We start from the raw sequence: 21,712 nt of genomic DNA, 5'->3' as shown, positions 1-21,712 counted from the left end.
CCGGAAGTGCGTCAGCCTCGCCCCCCTCGGCGACGACTCGCTCGGCCGCCGCCATTTTGCGAGCTTGTTGTACTGTTGGTGCGAGGAAGCCGCTTTGACGCCACATAGCTCACCTATACAGAGGCGGACTGGCAGCCCTGAGCGTCGCAGTCATGCCGGCCGGACCCGTGCAGGCGGTGCCCCCACCGCCGCCCGCGGTCACCGAGCCCAAACAGGTACCACGACCCCCGCACCTCGACCTGGGCCCTCCCCTCGGGCGCGGGCCCTCTTTACTCGTGCAGGAAGAAACGGCGGTTTGGGAGGGCTTGGAGGGACTCCAGGTCCCAGGAGGCAGCGCGCTTCCCGCCTACCTTCTGGTAGCGAAACAAGCCTGTTAGAACAGTAGTTCTCAAAGTGTGGTCCGCGGACCGGCTAGCATCACCTGGGAGTTTATTAGAAATTCTGAGTTTCCACCCTAGACCTTTTAAATCAGAATCTGCATTTTAACAAGCTCTCAAGATGATTCATTGAAGTTTGACAAGTACTGATCCAGCGCATCCACCGGTCTTCTGTGTTAATTGGGCCCACCGGCCCCCAGTCTTTGCCCAGGAGTCCCTAATTTCCCAGCCTGCACGGTGCATCTTTGAACGTTAATTCTCAGCATCTGTCTAGTGCTTACTCTAAGCCAGACACCGTGCCAGGCTCCGACGGAATGAATGAAGCGCAGTTCTTGCTTTATTTAGGGAGCTCACACACTAGTGGGGAGACAGATATAAGTGAATACTCAATAAATGTTTATTGCCTCAGTTACCATAAATGATACAGTTTCAGCCAGCCCTTCAAAAGATCTCAGTCAACTAAGGAGGAAAGACGTTGGTCAGTAATTGCAGTGTGATATAAGTATCAAGTACAAAGGAGACAGGAATTCTAATCAACATTGCTTTGGTGGGATATAGGGGAGATTAAGGTAGGTGAAGCCCACCGGCGTGAAAGGTAAATTGCGTTTAGAAGAATGAATCAGTAGTTCACTAGATGAGTGATTGGGAAGGGAAATACCATTCTTTATTCATTCAGCAAACATTTACTGAGCACATCCTGTATGCTGACCACCGCAAATACCTATGTATCCCTGGCATTTTCCCAGTATCTTGGGGAAAAATAACCAAGGTAATACCAGATAAGTGCCAAGATACCAAGGTGGGAATCAGATGGTGCCTCTTGTCAAGAGTAAAGAAGGTTAAAGCATAGGGTTGGGAAAGTGGTGGTTAAGAGGTGTATTTCTGGGGATTTGAAGTTTTCCTAGCAGGCTATTGGGAGAAAAGGAAAGGATGTAAGCCGGATAGTGACATATTTGTGTTTCAGAAATTCAGGTAAACAGTGATGGGGAGAATTGCTAGGAGGACAGGTTAGTCATGTTATTCAAAAGATGTTAAGAGCCTGGCCTAGATTGTGGCTGGGGCATGGGACAGAGGGGATGGGCAAGCTCAGATCACAAAAGGGCTGTGGTGCAGGCTCTCCCTCCAAAGTGATGCATTGGAATCTTGGTTCTGCCACTGGGCCAATTAAGGTCTCCATTCCTCAGTTTGTCCATCTGTAAAATGACAAGACAATAATATAGTAGTAAGAGTACTTAACCTCTTAGGGTTCTGTAAGGGTTATAGATTTAATATGCTTAAAGTGCTTAGGAAAGTATATGGAATCTACTCTGTGCTTGATAAATGTTCTTATCATTGAATGTGTAGGCTGAGGAAGGGAGAAGAGACCCACGTTTCTGCCCTGGATGACTGGAGGCATGGTTGGCCGTTCATGAGGAAAGTGGTTAGAGATGAAAGTGCCCAGGACTGCTGGATCTAAAGCTGTGTGGCACATAAGAGTGATGTGGGACGTTGACGGGGGTAGAATGGTTCAGCCTACAGGTGATAGGGGAAGTGGAGGACGTTTTGTAAGTGCCTGACTGAGGGCAGTGTGTATAGTGTGAAGAGAACCAAGAACAGAATTTTGGGGACCCCTAACACTATAGGGCAGGAGGTGAAACAGGAGCCAGGAGAGAAGCTTGGATGGAATGGTGAGCAAGAAGGAAATACAGGTTTCCCTGGTGGCACAGTGGTTGAGAGTCTGCCTGCCGATGCAGGGGACACAGGTTCGTGCCCCGGTCCGGGAAGATCCCACATGCCGCGGAGCGGCTGGGCCCGTGAGCCACAGCCGCTGGGCCTGTGCGTCCAGAGCCTGTGCTCCGCAAAGGGAGAGGCTCGCGTATCGCAAAAAAAAAAAAAAAAAGGAAATACAGGTGAGAATGGGACCTGGGAGTTGAGAGTTTTGTGAAGGGGCAGTCACTGGTCACACGGCCAGGTAACCAATGTAGCTGGCTATAGGCCGTCATTTTTGACTTTGGCATGAGCACTTGAAATGAAGGGGGATCAAATGGGAGTTGAGCAAGTGGGAACGGCAAGGCTGAGAGAACTCAGGCTATTTAGCTACCAGAGGAAGGTGGGGAGAAGGCAGTAGCAGAAAGGAACATGAGGGCAGGGGGGAAACTTTTTTTCTAAAATGAGAGACTTGACCCTTTGTTTTTTTTTGTTTTTTTTTTTTGTTTTTTTTTTTGCGGTATGCGGGCCTCTCACTGTTGTGGCCTCCCCCGTTGCGGAGCACAGGCTCCGGATGCGCAGGCCCAGCGGCCATGGCTCACGGGCCCAGCCGCTCCGCGGCATATGGGATCCTCCCAGACCGGGGCACGAACCCGTATCCCCTGCATCGGCAGGCGGACTCTCAACCACTGCGCCACCAGGGAGGCCCGACCCTTTGTTTACTAAGGGGAAGAAGCTGGTGAGGAAGGAATATTGGAATTTATGGGGCAGTTAATGTTGAGTATTCCAGTGGAGTTTCACAAAACATTTGAACATTAAGTGATGGTTTAGACTATGGAATGGATGCAGAGGGAAAGGGCATTCAAGGCAGAAGAAGTGGCCGGCAAGGAGTTTCCCATTTCTTTATTCAGCAGACAATTCTTACATAGCCCGTATCAGGCACATCCAAGGGTGGGGATACAGGGATGGCCTTCTGGATTCTGGAATGTGGTTTCTCAGAACATGGTTAGAATTCCCCCCTCCATCTGAATCACATGGACACTTGGTAAAAATGCAGATTCCCAGTGTCAGAGATGCTCTAGCTGGAGGGGAGCCAGGGAGGCTGCTCTTTTCATTGGTTCCCTGGGAAAGTCCCATGGAAGCACAGAGCAGTTGAGAGAGCGGCTCTTCTGGAGCAGAGGTTCCTGACTCAAGGGAAGTCTCGATGAATTGGGCGGGAGAGTCTGTATTCTCAGTAATATCCTAGGGGAGTTTAACGGTGGGCATCTGGCACCAAGCCAGGAACTTTAAGACCTTCCTTTTCCTGTTTTCACAGCCCACAGAAGAGGAAGCATCTTCAAAGGAGGATTCTACCCCTTCCAAGCCAGTGGTGGGGATTATTTACCCTCCTCCAGAGGTCAGGAATATCGTTGACAAGACTGCCAGCTTCGTGGCCAGGTAACATAGCTACTCCTGCTCGTGTGGGTCACGGGTAGATTTTAGCATCAAGAGCTCCTGAATTTGCACAATGGTAACACTTGGGTTTTTAGAGTGGTATTGTTGGCTTAGGCCTATCAGCTCATCTAAAACCACAGCATGGTGTGAGGTAGGCAGTGGGCAGGACTGGCATCTCTAACATGGTATGGTGGTGGCAGAGTACAAGGCACACCCAGCTCCAGAGTCACCAAGAACCTGTGCTTCCAAACCGAGCCTAAGGAAATACCTGGAAAGCTGCTTTGTCATGGATAATGTGTGTCTGTATCTGAGCTGCTGGCCTTAGGAAGACAAAAGGGAGTTGATCATTTTTATTGTGCAAGGACTGCATTTCCTTTGACCCATCTGCAAAATGGAATAAAATACCACCTAGAATTGTTGTGAGGCAGGGGTGAGGGGACTGAGTGCAGTTCGGGTACCTCATGTAGCTATTACCTCAGATGGCATGGAAATCCGCTTGATTTCCTCTTGTTCCTCCCCATTACACTTCCTCAAATGGAGTCTTCTTGATGGCCACTTGACTCCAGAGGTCAACCATCCCCTAGTTTAGGACATTTCAAGTATTTCTTTGGCAGCCAGCAGGCCACATCCAGCCTACAGATCTTTTTGTTCATTCTCAACAATATATAATTTTTTAACTTTTGAATTAGTTGTCACTGTTTAAAAATGAGATTGCACAGTAAATCTGGATTTCTGGCTTCTCTTGATGAATTGGAGGCTCCTTGCATGGAAGCAGTAGCTGGCCTTGAGCAGACTGCTGCCCTCAGTCAGGGCATATGCTCTCCAGGGAGCCACACCTTGACCCTGAGGCATCCCCATCACGATGCATCATTTAACAGATGGGTCCTTCCTTTCTCAACCTCTTTTTTATTTTTATTTTTATTTATTTATTTTTTTAAAGAAATGAAATCCTTTATTGATTTATTTTTGCTGTGTTGGGTCTTTGTTTCTGTGCGAGGGCTTTCTCTAGTTGTGGCAAGCGGGGGCCACTCTTCATCGCGGTGCGCGGGCCTCTCACTATCGCGGCCTCTCTTGTTGAGCACAGGCTCCAGACGCGCAGGCTCCGTGGCATGTGGGATCCTCCCAGACCAGGGCTCGAACCCGTGTCCCCTGCATTGGCAGGCAGATTCTCAACCACTGTGCCACCAGGGAAGCCCCTCAACCTCTTTTTTAAATGAAACATAGAAAGAGGTTACTCTGGTTGATGTCTTTCACTCTGTCAGGCTCCATGCGGGTGAACCTTTCACATTTCAGGGGCTTTGACCAACCTGGATATTGGGTTAAAACAGCTCTGTGCTTGATTGAACACTATTAGGCCATGTCAGATTTAGGGCAGCAGGTGTTGTGTTTATAAGTTTAATATTTCATAGCAATGCTTATTCTTCCCTTTGTCCCCTGATTTTTTTTTTTAATTAATTAATTTACTTTTGGCTGCGTTGGGTCTTCATGGCTGCGTGCAGGCTTTCTCTAGTTGCGGCGAGCAGGGGCTACTCTTCGTTGCGGTGCATGGGCTTCTCATTGCGGTGGCTTGTGGCAGAGCACGGGCTCTAGGCATGTGGGCTTCAGCAGTTGTGGCACATGGGCTCAGTAGTTGCGGCTCGTGGGCTCTAGAGCACAGGCTCAGTATTTGTGGTGTGTGGGCTTAGGTGCTCCGCAATATGTGGGATCTTCCCAGACTGGGGCTTGAACTGCAGTTTCCCCTGCATTGGCAGGCAGATTCTTAACCACTGTGCCACCAGGGAAGTCCACCTCCTGATATGTTTTCCTATTTAAAACAATAAATAGGAAAAGAGTGTAAGAGGAAGAATCACCACAGTCTCGCGACCAGAATAGCTTCTACTAGCTGTTTTCACTTTTTCCTGTTTCCTTCTGGCCCTTGGCATCCTTTTTTAGATTCTTGTAATACTAGTGGAGATACTTTCATATCCTGCTTTTTCCATTTGCACTGTGTTGTAAGCATTTTCCTGTGTTGCTCCACGGGCTCCTGGTGCTGCATGGTCCTCTCTGGAAAGGATGCACCATGTTAAGGTGATGGGCCTTCCTTGACTTGGATGACTCCTCTGTATTTTCCTTTGAAGTTGTTTCGAACATTTCAGTTTGGCAAATGAAGCTATGGGGAAGTCTCTGAGCATTTTCTTTCCCTTTTAGATTGTTTTCCTAGAAGAAAATTCTGTGTGGCACATTACTGGCTAAAAGAGCATTTTTTTTTTTTTTTTTTTTTTTTGCGGTATGCGGGCCTCTCGCTGTTGTGGCCTCTCCCGTTGCGGAGCACAGGCTCCGGACGCGCAGGCTCAGCGGCCATGGCTCACGGGCCTAGCTGCTCCGCGGCATGTGGGATCTTCCCGGACCGGGGCACGAACCCGTGTCCCCTGCATCGGCAGGCGGACTCTCAACCACTGCGCCACCAGGGAAGCCCAAGAGCATTTTTAAATATTTCTTATTTTGCCAAGTAGCTTTCCAGTAATTTTGTGCCAGCCCCCAAAATAAGAATCTCTCCAAGTTCCCTTAATAATAAATCTATATGTCCACATCTCTAGATCTATTTTTGACTCTGATGATTGCCTTGTAGGCATTTTTGAAATCTGTGGACTTGCTTTTGTTTATGTTGCCGTGAAGGGACAGAGCAGCATCTCACTCTGGGTTAAAAGCAGACATGCAGGACCCTCTGCTTTACTTCTGTTGGGTTCGCGTGTATTGATTGATGGAGCGTAGAGTAAAAAATCACCAACCCAGTGTGGTTTTCCAAAAGGAATGTTTTCTCTCTAGGTTTGGTCTTCCCTGTATTTTACTGTCAAGAAACTAAGGGAAATTACTCTTAAAAAGTCCCACCAGCTAGGTTGAGTCAGAATCATGTCTTTTTCTGCTGAAATCTATTCCTTGTGTTAGAGAATATAATTCTGAAATTAACATTAAGCTAATTTAAACAACAGAGTAGCTTGGAATGAACATGCCTGCTTTCTCATTGTTTTATATTTCAGATTGTTCCCAGATGTGAGGTTATGGCTTAGGAGGCGGTGGTAGAGGAGACAACCAGAGCCCCTTTTTCTAGCAGCCCTTTGCATGGTGGCCTAGTTTAGCCATATTTAAATACACATTTACCCTCATCCTTGTGTGGCTTGCATTATTTAAGGGGGTGGAAGAATGCTGCTTCCTCAAGCATGGGGTTTCAGCTGGACTAATGCATTGTCACATTCAGACCTCATGGTGTTAGTCACGCTGCAGAGTGTGACCAGAACTTGTGGAGGAGCTAGCCAGGGTGCTGATGACCACTGCCATGGTGGCTAAACTGGGGCACAGCGTCACCTGCACCCTGTCTCCTGCCCTGTCTTCAACTGACAGGGCCAGGGTATGAAAGTGTAGTGACCCGGGTGCCACCAGCCTCTGGAGCTGTCCCTTGGTGTGTTTGGGGCACCTCTGAGTGCAGGGCTCTGGTCAGAGGAGTGATGGAAGCCCCCCAGATCATCTCTCATCTTTATAGGACAGCCCCTTCTAGCCTTCATAGGAGTAACAGTCCCTGGCATTTGCAGGCCACTGTATGATTCAAAAAGACTTTGGCATCTCATTAACTAATTGGATTTTCTCAGTATTTCAAAGTAGAGAGAGAAGGTGGTTTTTGCCATATTTTACGCATGGGAGATTGAGTCAAAGAGAAGTTTGGTAACTTGGTGAGTCAGTAGTGAACCCAAAACTTGAATGTGTCCACATCCTGTGTCTTTAAGGTTAGTACACTTCCATGGATGTTGTGGATGTGTGACACCTTGAAATATTACTGTTGGGATTCTTTAAAAAAATCAGGGTTCCCTACATATCATGAGAGAGACCTTTTTCATTCTGAGGGTTTAAAGGCATACAAATTGGGGGACTTCCCTGGTGGCGCAGTGGTTAAGAATCTGCCTGCCAATGCAGGGGACACGGGTTCGTGCCCTGGTCTGGGAAGATTCCACATGCTGCGGAGCAACTGAGCCCGTGCGCCACAACTACTGAGCCTGCGCTCTAGAGCCTGCAACCCACAGCTACTGAAACCTGCTCTCCACAACTACTGAAGCCGGCGCTCCTAGAGCCTGTGCTCCGCAACAAGAGAAGCCACTGCAATGAGAAGCCCGCACGCCACGATGAAGAGTAGCCCCCACTCGCCACAACTAGAGAAAGCCCGCGTGTAGCAACGAAGACCCAATGCAACCAAAAATAAAAAATAAATTAATTTTAAAAAATGCATACAAATTGGGGACGTAGGGTGTATGTGGGAAACTATTCCAGATACAGAGAGAGATGAGAACCTCTCTGCCGTTCTCACCACTCCCCTGTCATCTGAATGCATCTTATGCAGCAGCACAGATGCGGTCCTTGGAGAACAGTGTTAACTGTATGAGCCTCACCCAGTAGTAAATGAGGTGATTTTAGCCAATATTTGGATAAGGCATTAAATCCCATTAAATTTTCATATTTTTTTTCTTCTTGTTACCCAAAGGACAGAGTCTCAGTGTGGTGCTAGCATATCTTTTAATACCTCCCCAGCACTCAGTCATCCCACTTTTAACTAAGAGAACTGGCCTCAGTCTCAGCAAACTTGAGCTAAACTTTAACCATGTTACTTTGTTTCCATTGTATTGAATTTTATGACTGCCTTTTGTTAGTAAAGCCATAATGATTTTTATCTGAAGTAGTAATACATGCCTTCCCACCCCGCCTCGGCTGTGCCACGGCTTGTGGGATTTTAGTTCCCCAATCAGGGATTGAATCCGGGCCCTCGGCAGTGAGAGCACGGAGTCCTAACCACTGGACCCCAGGGAATTCCCATGCCTTCTTAGGTACTTTTTTTTTTTTTTTTTTTTTTTTTTTTTGTGGTATGCGGGCCTCTCACTGCTGCGGCCTCTCCCGTTGCGGAGCACAGGCTCCGGACGCGCAGGCTCAGCGGCCATGGCTCATGGGCCTAGCCGCTCCGCGGCATGTGGGATCCTCCTGGACCGGGGCACAAACCCATGTCCCCTGCATTGGCAGGCAGACTTTCAACCACTGTGCCACCAGGGAAGCCCAGGTACGTTTTTTAAAGTAAATAAATTTTATTAAAAGAAAAAAGCAAAAGTCCAGATGGTTTTGGAAATGGCAAGACTGGCAGAGGGGCTGCAGCCATGATGGAGGTCTGGAGACCCTGTGGTAGAGGAGGCCTGTGCAGGCCGAAGGAGGCAGGGGCACTGGCCGCTGATGCCAGGAGTCTCGAAGAGGACCTCTGCTGTGTTGGGACGGGCTAGTTTGAGTGATGGGTGGTGGCAAGAATGGGGCTTGCATGGGCAGTGTTCTGGTCTGAGCAGCTGCAAGGGTTGTGGTATTAATGCTTCTCTTTTTTCCTTTTTCTAGAAACGGACCTGAATTTGAAGCTAGGATACGACAGAACGAGATCAACAACCCCAAGTTCAACTTCCTGAACCCCAATGACCCTTACCATGCCTACTACCGCCACAAGGTCAGCGAGTTCAAGGAGGGGAAAGCCCAGGAGCCCTCGGCTGCCATCCCCAAGGTCATGCAGCAGCAACAGCAAGCTACCCAGCAGCAGCTGCCCCAGAAGGTTGGAGCCAGCCCCTCCCTTCCCTTCTCCAGGGCTAAGGGAGGCTGGGACAGGGAGGGGAAGATAATGAACTCTGCTGTCCAGACCTCACAACCACCCAGGGAGAAACTTGAAGTCTTTATCCCCATCTTACAGAGGCAGATGGAGAGGCTCACACAGCAAAGTGTTGCTGACAGTTGGCATTTGCTGAATGCTGCCCTTCACGCTCTGTGCTCAGTGCTTTGGGAGCCTTGTTTCATTGGTGCCTCACGGGCTGCATGAGGAGGCCAGTAAAGTGACCATTCTTCAGATGAGGAATCTGAGGCTTAGGGAAGCACAATTTACCCAAGGCCGCACAGTCAGGACCCTAAAGTCCATGCTCTCAGTTCCTATGCTTTTCCTTGACCGTGGCATGAGGGCAGTGCTGCAGTGTGGCTTGTGGACCCCTTCTTGTGCATCCCTCTCTACTGTCTCACCTTCCCAGGGCCCCTCTTTCTGGCCTGCCCTAATACCCCCTTAGCACTAGGGACGATTAGGGCTGTCAGTGAGGACAAGAAGGGCCCACACGTTTTGCCTCTTGTGTAGACTTGCACTGGTCCTTTCTCTTTGCTTCACTCCTGAGCCATGGTGGCAAAGGCTGCCCCTTGTTTTACAGTGGGAGGTAAAGGTTGGAATAGGTTCTGAGACCTTGTGTTACAATTTACTACTCCTAGGGCCTCAGGCGACCTCAGTTTCCTCATCTATAAAAAGAATTCACAGTACTTGTTCTGTCCACCTTGTGGTTCGTGTAGTGGCCAGATGAGGTAACAAACGTGGAGGTCTTCTGTCCAGTGGGGTCCTCTGCACACATGTAGGGCTTACTACATCCTCTGTCTCCCTTGGGCGGGGTTTCATAAGCTGTGTTCCTGTTAGGTCTTCTGCCACCCAGTTTTGGTCCTCAGTTTCAGGGCAGCAGCAGAGATACAGAGGGACTCGGTTCTCATTCAGAAAGCCATTTAGGGAGTCGAGGCTACAGTTGGCCAAGAAATCGGTGCCCTTGTGAGTTAGGCTTCTCTCACACCACATGCCAGTGGTGTGTGCGTGATCAGAAGTGTAGAGGTCTGTGCTGTCTGCCGGGGGTGTGTCCCCGCCCCCTCTCTGGAGTCCCTCCACCCCTGTGCCTCTTGCCTCACATTCCTTTTGCATCCTAGGTTCAAGCCCAAGTGATCCAAGAGACCATCGTGCCCAAAGAGCCCCCTCCCGAGTTCGAGTTCATTGCAGACCCCCCCTCGATCTCAGCCTTCGACCTGGACGTGGTGAAGCTGACAGCTCAGTTTGTGGCCAGGAACGGGCGCCAGTTTCTGACCCAGCTGATGCAGAAAGAGCAGCGCAACTACCAGTTTGACTTCCTTCGCCCGCAACATAGCCTTTTCAACTACTTCACGAAGCTGGTGGAACAGTATACCAAGGTGCCTGGGCAGGGCGGGGGCCGGGGTGCTGGACCCAGGGAAGGAAGGCATCTTACCATCAGCACTCTATCCGCTCACTGTCTGTAAGGACCCCGCTCCTGTGTGGGGCCCCCAAGCAGATGTTAAAAATCCCAGTTCAGTATAAAGTCTTGATTTCTATTCAGTTTTCCTAGTAAATGCAACGTAGACTGCTGTTTCTAAAGAGAAAGGAAACGTGTGATTGGTAACTCATTAGGTGAGTGCCTGCTGCGTGATAAGGCCAAGTGGTGCTAGTTGCTTTTATGTACATTTAAATTTTCGGTTGCCTCAGTAGGGCTTGAGAAGAAGCAAGCTCTTAATAGTTGCCTCCTATTATTACCTAATTTTATCCTCACAAGAATCCATAAGGTAAGTGTTTCCCTTCCTATGTCATAAAGCTCAGAGAGGTGAAGTACTTACTTGTGGTCTCTCAGCTAGTAAGTAGCTGCACTGAGATTTAACCAACATTTGACTCTGAAACCTCTGTTGTTTTCCACCCTAAAAAGTACCTTGAATTAGAAGTATCATTTAAATGGGCATTGGGAAGCAATTTAAAATAAATAAGTGTGACCAGTATTGAGTACTTATATTATGTAGTATCTTCTCATTTAATCCCTAATAACTTATAAGGTAGCCACTGTTATTATATTTATTTTACAGAAGAGGAAACTGAGGTACAGAGAAGTTAACTTGACCAGGGTTGCACAGCTAGGGAGTTGCAGAGCAGGGACTTGAGTGCTGACATTTTTATTCCAGACCCTAGGATCTTAATTATCATGCTGTGTTGTTGCAATCAAGAATGCAGACAAGTCAATACTGGTATTTAAAATAATCAGATAGCTAATTTATTAAAAAGTACACTGGTATAGATATGCCTGTGGAACATTTTTCTTGTTACACACATAATGGAGGTTGTTTTTCCTTTTTAGTGGCATAGTTTGCACATCTGTTTTTGATATCTAAAAACAATATGTTAAATATCTGACTTGAAAGGTTATGTAATGATTTTCTCTAACTTCATTCACTTTATGTATATAACTAGAAAGAATGACAAAAATGTTTGTGTTTAGGAAGTCCAGAAGCTAGGAGAGTAGCTGAAATAACAATCATTCAAGTCATAAGACCCAAGGGTTATTGTAACTACACAGTATCAATTTTAAGTGAGCCCTGGGTTAATTTCTCTCAGTGGACTGCTTTCAGAGTTAAAGGTCCGCAGATTCCTTTTTATTCTGTTAACTTTCCTATTCCTTCTCCCTCAGAATTTGGGTATTGACATTCATTACTCTAATCTCAGGGCACCGGTGTGTCTCTAGGCCTGGGAACTCTAGGAGCAGATCAATTCCTGAGGAAGAAGGACAGAGAGGATGGAGTGGGGCTGAGCTGCTTTTCCAATGAGAGTGGATATGCTTGGGGCAGTTGGAAAGACTGTTTTAAGCAAAGCCAGCATTCGTTCTCTCAGCAAATATGCTTTGAGTGTCAGACACTGTTCTAGGTGCTGGATATGTAGCAGTGAGCCAAAGACAGAGAAATCCCTGTCTTTGTGGAGACTGGTCTAGTGAAGGGGCAATAAGCACGTGCAACATCAGTGTATGTCGGATGGTGATAAATACTATGGAGAAAATGCTAAACAGAAAGCAGGGGATAGAAGTCTAGGGAGGTGGAGCCTGTGGGCTGTAGTCTTCAATAAAGTCATCAGGTGGCCTGTTGGCATGTGCAGAAGGGTAAAGGGCAGATCCCCCTCCTGAGAGCAGTCATCACATGCTGACTGTATGCTCAGTGATCTGGTGGTGGTTTTGCATACTTTCCTGCTACCCTTGGCAACCTTTTAAGTTGATGATGCCAACTCTAAGTGGCAGTGTCACCATTTTGTAGAAGAAAACCAAATTACAGAGGTTGAGTAACTTGCCCAAAGTTGCACAGCCAAGTGAAGCTGAGATTGGATCCCAGAATCCCATACTTTCCTTTCTCCTGTGCCTTTCCACAGGCCCAGGAAGGCCACTTCTTTGTCCCGTGTTGTGCTGCACTGACAGTTGCTTTAAATCTTCTGTGTTTCAGATCTTGATTCCACCCAAAGGCTTATTTACCAAGCTCAAGAAAGAGGCAGAGAACCCCCGGGAAGTTTTGGACCAGGTAAACTAAATTTCTTATAACCAGTTACTGACGGCACTAACGTTACATTGTGTGGGTTCTGTTTTGTGTTTGGAAGTAGTCTCCGAACCAGTACCTTGTTATGCTCCAGGCACAGTCGTGGTGGGAGGAAAGGCCTTGAGGCTGCAAAGACCAAGAAACCTGGATTCTCTGCTCCCCAGCTTTCTGCTCTGCTGTCTGCTTCAGTCTCTTCTTTTCTTCTGTTGCTAGAAACCAGCTTTTGAACGGGTTCTCTGGTGACAACTGCCTTTTGAATCCCCAGGTTTTCAGAGTCGAAGAGAGAGGGCATATTGGTGCTGGCTGTTCTGGGTGGCTGCTTGAGGCTTCTGTTTTGCAGGCTTTCAGACCGCTGCTGCTTTTGTGGGCACTTGGTTGTCATGCAAACTTCTGGGAGGGAGTTTGCTAGCCACTCGCCAACTCAAGCAGAAAACTTTGAGGTTATAACAAACAGCTGCCCAGACAGAAGGTCTCTGTGGTATTTCATATTTTCATCCTGTCCAAACTCTAGGCCTGGCTGAAACCAGATACAAATACCATAGTCTGCCCCAGGAAGTTCCCCTTTATGGGCAGATCAGCTTCCTGTTCTGAAGGAGACGTTGGCTTTGGTGAAGGCCTTGGAGATGATAGCCTCCTCAGGAGCAGACCCTGATTCAGCTCAGCACCACGCTGTTTCCCATCCCTTCAGGTATGTTACCGAGTGGAGTGGGCCAAGTTTCAGGAGCGTGAGAGGAAGAAGGAAGAGGAGGAGAAGGAAAAGGAACGGGTGGCCTATGCTCAGATTGACTGGCATGATTTTGTGGTGGTGGAAACAGTGGACTTCCAACCCAATGAGCAAGGTAGGTCTATGAGGAAGGTAGGTCTGTGACTCCAGTTAGGGGAGCCAGGAGCTTGGAGCCATCCTGGGAGATCTCTTCCAGCTGTCCCCAAGGAGCAGCAGAATCCCTCAGAGAGTTCTATGGGTATCTGTTTCTTCTCTGCTTCTGGAAGACTTCACTTCTACCACATTGCCCCAGTTAAACCCAATTGAACAAATATTATCGTGCCTGACAATAATGGCCCAACGGGTGGGCCTCTGGAGATAGGAGAGAAATCAGACAGTCCCAGCCCTCAGAGAGCTAACAGTGTAGAGAGGGCAGATAGATGGCCTTTGATAAGGAGCGTCTGTGGAACCCTGCCTTTGACTCTGGCTCACCCTTTGCCAGGGAACTTCCCTCCCCCCACCACCCCAGAGGAGCTGGGGGCCCGAATCCTCATTCAGGAGCGCTACGAGAAGTTTGGGGAGAGTGAGGAGGTCGAGATGGAGGTCGAGTCTGATGAGGAGGACGAGAAACAGGAGAAGGCGGAGGAGCCTCCGTCCCAGCTGGACCAGGACACCCAAGTGCAAGACATGGATGAGGTATGCTCCTGGAGCCCAAGGAGATGGGGGTGCTCTCCTCCAGAGAAGTCCAGCTCCCTTGTGAATCTTGAAAGGAAGTGTGGGTTCCTGAACAAGGAGTCCTGGCTGAGTAGCTGCCCAAGCTCAGGCAACACAGAGCCTCTTTCCACCTCAGGCAACAAAGATTCATTCATAGGCAAGGATCTGAAAGCTGTGGTGGCCCTGTTCTGTGACCTTCCTCCTTTGCCCAGGGGCCCTGCTCACTACCGACCCCAGGCTGGCTCTCAGTTAGGGAAACCTCTATACCATGTACTTTGACGCTTTTGCACTGAGGCCCAAATGATCAGCAGTTTGCAGAGCTTTTCTTTTTTTCTGGGTGGGGGCGCACACCATGTGGCTCGCGGGATCCTAGTTCCCCGACCAGGGTTCGAACCCATGACCCCTGCAGTGGAAGCATGGAGTCCTAACCACTGGACCGCCAGGGAAGTCCTCCAGAGCTTTGCTAAGTGGCTTTTGGCCTCCTCTACCCCCCATCGAGGCAGGCCCTCCAAGCAGGCATAGCGTCTCCAGAGCCAAACTGCTTTCTTCCCCTCGGAAAGAATTTGTGTGCAGCCTGAGAATAAAGATGTATGTGTCTGGGAATTGACTTTTTCTCTCCCTCCCAGCATTGCTTCTTGAGCAGCTACCATTGAACGCTGACTTGTTCCCCGCACCCCTCTCCAGCACGTTAAGTGCCCTTGGCCTCCTGTGACTGCCTGGTGCCAGCTGCTGGAAATGCCTGGGCAGAGTGTTAGCACCACGGCCCCCAGCACTCCCATTCATGCTGTGAGGAAGTAGCTTGGCCAGCTGCCGGCTGGCCTTGGCTGCCCTGGGAGGCTTAGCACGTGGATGCTGACTGGCAGGGGCCTAGGCTCTTTGCCACCCTGAGAGCCAGCAGTGCTCAGCTGCAGGGAGGTGGCTTCTCAGCCCCATTCTGAGTCCTGCCATTACTTTGCTTTTCAGGGTTCAGATGATGAAGAAGAAGGGCAGAAAGTGCCCCCACCTCCAGAGACACCCATGCCACCGCCTCTGCCCCCAACTCCAGACCAGGTTATTGTCCGGAAGGACTATGACCCAAAAGGTTGGTTCTGCTCTTCTGCCCTCATGTTCCTCAGACCTGTCCATTTTTAGGAGGGCTCGAGGTGGCTTGTCATAAAGGCATTGATAGCTTCTCTGTCATAGGCCTCACGATGGGGAATGGGACTTCGTCATCTCTGGTGCTCTGGTGCAATGCATAGTGCCAGGTACAGCGTGGCACTGAATGGATGGTGCACGAATGAAATAGCACCCTCTTAACCTGGGCTGCCACCCAGTATTCTCACTCAAGAATCTCTTGCTTTTTAGCTTCCAAGCCCCTGCCTCCAGCCCCTGCTCCAGATGAATATCTCGTGTCCCCCATCACTGGGGAGAAGATCCCTGCCAGCAAAATGCAGGAACACATGCGCATTGGGCTTCTTGACCCCCGTTGGCTGGAGCAGCGAGATCGCTCCATTCGTGAGAAGCAGAGTGATGATGAGGTGTATGCACCAGGTGAGGTTGGGGGGCATCCCCCACTCTGTCCACACCCCTTCTTTGACTCGGCCCCATCTCACTTTGGCCCATGGGGAATCTCTGATCAACTTTATGCTTTAATCAAACATAGAAGGTAACAATTGAGGTCAATAAAAGCTTTTGAGGATAGGTGCAGCCTATGACACTACAAAATAACTTCCCATTTCCTAGAAGGACTCTTCATAGGGATTCTTCCAAAGGCAGGCACCTGATGTGGATAGCATGTGTCCATTGACATCCTAGTGCAAGATCTGACTATAGCTGGGAGAGATGCTCACACTCAGGGCTGTCTTAGAATGAAGGCTCTGGTGGCTGGAGTACACTGAGCACCTTGAAATGGGACACGGTGCCTTGATTCTTTGTGAGAAGCAGCATGATAGGGAGGGAGGAAACTGTCCCGGAGGCAGGAGACCAGGCTTTTGGTCCTGACTCTGCTACTTGCCACGCCACTCATGTGACCCTGTCTTCTCAGTTGCCTTTTGTAAGTCAAGGGGTTGGACAAGCCCTGGTTTACAGGCTTAGTGCTCATTGGGCAGCCTTCCCTAGGCTCAGAGGACAGGCATGCTGCATTGGGACCCACAGATAGCCTTGTCCCATGAGAACAGCCTCCACCGTGCACCAGTAGAGCTGCCGTGTTGTCAGAAGGGCATCTGGTTTAGTTTCCCTTTCCCCTGCCTCCGTTCTGTGACTATATCCAGGTCTGGATATTGAGAGCAGCTTGAAACAGCTGGCTGAGCGGCGTACCGACATCTTTGGTGTAGAGGAAACGGCCATTGGTAAGAAGATTGGCGAGGAGGAGATCCAGAAGCCAGAGGAAAAGGTGCATCAGATGACTCTTAGTGCCTTCCCCGCCGTCAGACTCACACTTGGGCTCAGTTCCAGGAGCCCTGACAAGCTGTGGCTTTGCTTTCCCATGCAGGTGACCTGGGATGGCCATTCCGGCAGCATGGCCCGGACCCAGCAGGCTGCCCAGGCCAATATCACCCTGCAGGAGCAGATCGAGGCCATCCACAAGGCTAAGGGCTTGGTGCCAGAAGATGATACCAAAGAGAAGATTGGCCCCAGCAAGCCCAATGAAATCCCCCAGCAGCCACCACCTCCGTCTTCAGCCACCAACATCCCCAGCTCAGCCCCACCCATTACCTCGGTGCCCCGGCCACCCGCGGTTAGCCAGCAGCCACCCTGTGACTGGTCTTTCAGAGCTGGGTTCTTGGGGTTAGACATTGCAGGCTGAGGAGGGCAGCTATCTCACAGCGGGCCCAAGCACTGAGTGGGTCAAGTTGAGAGAAAAAGAACCGCTGAGTGGGTCAAGTCGAGAGAAAAAGAACACTTTAGTTAGAAGTGGGAACCTCCAGCCCGATCTTCTATCTGTGTAGGAGGCTTGGGACGGGGAGGGAGGCGAGTGGCAAATGTGAGAAGCAGGCTTGGGTCAGGGACGGGCTGGAGGGCTTAATGGGTCTTGGAGGACTGCTGGCCTGACTCCAGGGGGCTAAATGGAGGTCAGTGTCTTCAGTGGCTCTCGCAGTGTTTGCCAAGAGCAGCTGGTTGAGTCCCAAGTGGAAGGAGTGTTGCCCTGGGCCTCTCTCAACGTAGTTGCTGTCAGGGCCCAGTGTGAGGCTGCACTCTCAGCCCCCGGGGGCTGAGTCGAAGCTATCCAGCCCCATCCTCAAAGCTGCAGGTGGCCAGTTGCCAGCTGTGTGCCCTTAGAGTGCAGCCTTGGCTTCCTGTGACCTGTGGGTCTTCACCCCCACAGATGCCACCTCCTGTCCGTACCACAGTTGTGTCTGCAGTACCCGTCATGCCCCGGCCCCCGATGGCATCAGTGGTCCGACTGCCCCCCGGTTCGGTGATCGCCCCCATGCCACCGATCATCCACGCGCCCAGGATCAACGTGGTGCCCATGCCTCCCTCGGCCCCTCCTATCATGGCACCCCGCCCACCACCCATGATTGTGCCGACAGGTCAGTGGGTCAGGACTACAGGCCAAGCCCTGAGCAGAGCAGTGGCTGATGGTAGTGCCAGCTGTTCCAGCTGGTGGTCCAGCCCAAAGGAGAGCCTTGAGTTCACCATGTGAGAGATCCCTGAGCTGGGAGCCAGGGACTTACGGCTCCTGAGGGAGATAGGCTGATATGGCAGAGCTGGGGTCTGTGCACCCAGAGGGGTCAACCTGGACAGGCACAGAGGCCTGATGATGCTTGCTGTTGGCTGCCACCTGTTGCATCCATCGGTCCTGCCCCTCCTTCAGTTTCCTGCTACCCAATCTGGGCAGTCTCCCAGGTGCCCCTGCCAGGGAGCTTACTGGCTGCCAGGCTCAGCAAGGAGTGGTCCTTCACACCTCTGACTGGGAGAAATGGGAAACCTTTGCAATCCCCTTTTCACTCTCACCAGCCCTGAGTCCTGGGCCCTTCCTCCCACTCACGTGGCTGCTTATTCCTGTCCTTGCAGCTTTCGTGCCCGCACCACCTGTGGCACCCGTCCCAGCTCCAGCCCCTATGCCGCCTGTCCACCCCCCACCTCCCATGGAAGATGAGCCTGCCTCCAAGAAACTGAAGACCGAGGACAGCCTCATGCCAGAAGAGGAGTTTCTACGCAGAAACAAGGTATGCATCTCAGAGTGCTGCCCACAGCCTGGAGTGTCTAGATGGGGCGGGGCGGTTGTCCAGTCCTGCCCCAGTCACACGCGCTCTGGCCCACCCTATTCTTCCATGGTTTTGGCTTCTGGGACCTGGGTCAGCCATTGGAGGCCCGTGAAACTTCTGAGCACACACTAGATGGGGGGTCAGCAGCCAGAGGAGCAGACAGCTGTCAGTAGTCCCCCTGGTGTGAGCTGTCGCAGAGGCCAGCAGGGAGACCCAGCTGCACGGGCAGTAGGACTTAGGTGTGAAAGGGGTTCTGGACACTGGAGGGAATCCTGGGTGCGATTTTTAACTTCTTTGTGGCCTTTGCCTCCAGGTCCAGCCCTTAGGAGGTGGTGTGTTGTGGGGATCCTGTGGGGTTACTAGAAATAAGAGCTGGGAACCTTGGCACTGCTGGTGCCCGGGGAAGCTCCAGTGAGGAGGCAGAAACATTCCCAGCACACACACACACACACACCCCCCGCCCAGTGCATTTGACCAACTCTTTTCTTTTTTCCTTTTTGATGGTAGTTTCCATTTCTTGAGTACCTACTCAAGTGCTGGGGCAGAGCCACACATTTTACAGGTAGTTGGTCTGTTGAATGCTCACATCACCATCCAGCAGTTGTGATCAACCGCTTTACAGACATGGCGTTGAGGCTTAGAGAGACCTAGTTAGCAGGGAAGCTGAGTTGGGAACCCAGGTCTTCTGACCTCGCAACTCATATTCTTTCCTCCTGTGGTACTTCCTGAGGCTTTCAGAACACTTTCATGTCTCTTCTTCAGTTCCAGCCTTACCTGTAGGCAGGGATTGTTCTAAAGAAGGGAAACCAATTCTTGAAAAGGGGGAGTGATTTGTTCTACGTTACAAGTGGTGTCAGTAGTGAAACAGGCCAGAGTCCAGGAGCCCTGATGGACAGGTGACATTGTCTCGACTGGCCCAGGAATAGGAGAGCGTAGTTCCTGATTGACTCAGGCCTCCCCAGGCATAATGGCCACCTCCTGTTTTGCAGGGTCCAGTGTCCATCAAAGTCCAGGTGCCCAACATGCAGGATAAGACGGAATGGAAGCTGAACGGACAGGTGCTGGTCTTCACCCTCCCACTCACAGACCAGGTATGAGTTGCTGTCCCCAACTGGTATCAGGTACAGGGGAACCAAAGAGTCAGGGGGAAGCTTCCTGCATCTGACCTTAGCAAGAGGTGACTGACCTCTCCTCGGTCCCATAGGTCTCTGTCATCAAGGTGAAGATTCACGAAGCCACGGGAATGCCAGCAGGGAAACAGAAGCTGCAGTATGAGGTGAGTTGGGTGTCTGTAGTCCTTGCCCCCTCTGTTGTCCGAGAAGCTAATAAATCCCCTGTGGAATCAGAGGAGTGGGGAGACACCTGGGTGTGGTCATTTGAGTCCATCCTGGAAGTGATGATGCCGGTGGGGGGTGCTGGGGCAGGTTAGTCTGACAGGGTGAGGCTCTGGCGGGGTCACAGCACAGTCTTGTATGGGGTTTGAATGCCTCAGTGACATCTGGGGACCAGACTTCGGAGTGCTCTGGTAGGTTTCTGTCCCAGTGGTAGAGCCATCCAAGTCAATGTGGTCTCAGGTAGCCTGGCTTTGTGCTTGGACACAAAGGTGATAGTCCAGCTCACCTTGGTGCCTGCCAGGTCACAGAGGACTGCTGTGTTCTCCCTTTTTGGACTTTGACAGATCCCCATTCTGGGCCTCAGTTTCCTCCTCCGTAAAGTGAGGCTGTGGAACTAGTTGATCTCTAAAGGTCTTATGATTTGAGAGTCAAAATTCCATGGGGTTGGTCAGGGCCAGATTTTTGGGGTGTTGACAGCATGGCTTGGAAGGAAGGAAAAGCAAAGCATTCTGGGAGGAACCAGAGACCTTCATTCCTGCCCTGTGCCACTCCCTTTCCCACCCCACCTTCCTTCAAGCCCTTGTATTTGCTAAGTTCAGAGTGTTGGGACTTGTGAGGCTGCTCTCTGAGTTCAAGGCCAGATTGCCCTGGGCTGAGGCACTACATCTGTTTTCTAGGGCATTTTCATCAAGGATTCCAACTCGCTGGCTTACTACAACATGGCTAATGGTGCCATCATCCACCTGGCGCTCAAGGAGAGAGGCGGGAGGAAGAAGTAGAAGAGAGAAACCTGCTGTCAGGTCCCAACTACTGCCGTTTTGCCTCTCCTGTCCCCTACCCCTGTCCCAGACTCAGGAGACCCTGCCTTGTGCATTTGTTTCCCTCTTACTAAGTTTGGAGATCCAAATTGTCCTGCAGAGTTTCCTTCCCCCGACTGCCTCCCCACATTGATCAGAGAGGACTTTCTCAGGCATTCTCCTCCCCAGTGGCCCCTGGAATCCCTTTGTGTTTGGGTCTTGATTTGAGGGGTCATTTCTTCAGGTAGCCCATTAGGGAATGTGAAACCAGGGATGTCCTATAGGATGTTATCATAGTGCCAAGTGACACTTGGCTGGTAGAATATGGTTGTTATCATTAATCATTTTGTATCTTGCCATGGGCTAATAAACCTCTCCGACCCTTCTCGTGAAGTTAATGTCATGAGACTTGTCTCCTGGCCACCTGTGCCCTGCCCAGACCTAGGAGCATGGTACAGTGCCTTGTGGCTCCTCTTCTGCTCTGAGGAATGCTGGGCTTTTAACTACATTCTTGCTGCCATCAAGTCTTCTATGACTCTTTTTTTTTTTTTTTTTTTTTTGCGGTATGCGGGCCTCTCACTGTTGTGGCCTCTCCCGTTGCGGAGCACAGGCTCCGGATGCGCAGGCCCAGCGGCCATGGCTCACGGGCCCAGCCGCTCCGCGGCATATGGGATCCTCCCAGACCGGGGCACGAACCCGTATCCCCTGCATCGGCAGGCGGACTCTCAACCACTGCGCCACCAGGGAGGCCCTGACTCTTTTTTTGATATGTTTTTATTGCCATTTTGAAACGCATGGATCCTCCAAAGGCATAGCCCCGTACGTGTAACAGACTAATACGTATAACATGCCTTCAACATGCCAGGACCACAAAAGAACACAGACAGATGGGATGCAGTTCCTAGGTCAGTGGGCAGCATTCAGATGAGACTATAGAGGGTGGCAGTTTACTGCACACCAGGGATCACTCATCATCACTTGATAAGTGACCTTGGGCAGGTGGCTTATCCTGAGTGAGCACAAGTATATGATGAGGGTTTTTTTTGTTTGTTTTTTTTTTTGCAGTACGCGGGCCTCTCATTGTTGTGGCCTCTCCCACTGCGGAGCATAGGCTCTGGACGCGCATGCTCAGTGGCCATGGCTCACGGGCCTAGCTGCTCCGCGGCATGTGGGATCTTCCCGGACCGGGGCATGAACCCGTGTCCCCTGCATCGGCAGGTGGACTCTCAACCACTGCGCCACCAGGGAAGCCCCCCCATGAACTATTTTAAGAACTTTATAAAAT

At 50.6% G+C, this 21,712-nt stretch overlaps 1 protein-coding gene across 1 annotated transcript; it reads left to right on the top strand.

Annotated features, from left to right (window-relative positions):
• The first annotated feature begins 48 nt into the window (after positions 1-48).
• Positions 49-20,812, top strand: SF3A1 (splicing factor 3a subunit 1). Its single transcript, XM_082640835.1, has 16 exons — positions 49-215; positions 3,379-3,500; positions 8,892-9,099; positions 10,269-10,526; positions 12,600-12,674; positions 13,378-13,528; positions 13,895-14,088; positions 15,070-15,187; positions 15,451-15,636; positions 16,356-16,477; positions 16,577-16,822; positions 17,411-17,618; positions 18,103-18,257; positions 19,286-19,387; positions 19,501-19,572; positions 20,308-20,812. Exons 1-16 carry the CDS (start codon positions 153-155, stop codon positions 20,407-20,409), a joined length of 2,382 nt encoding a protein of 793 aa, XP_082496961.1. The 5' UTR covers positions 49-152; the 3' UTR covers positions 20,410-20,812.
• The last annotated feature ends 900 nt before the right edge of the window (positions 20,813-21,712 follow it).

The sequence above is a fragment of the Mesoplodon mirus genome (assembly GCF_964341445.2).
Source record: "Mesoplodon mirus genome assembly, chromosome: 13".
Lineage (NCBI taxonomy): Eukaryota > Metazoa > Chordata > Mammalia > Artiodactyla > Ziphiidae > Mesoplodon > Mesoplodon mirus.
This window is presented reverse-complemented; position numbering and strand designations above follow the sequence as displayed.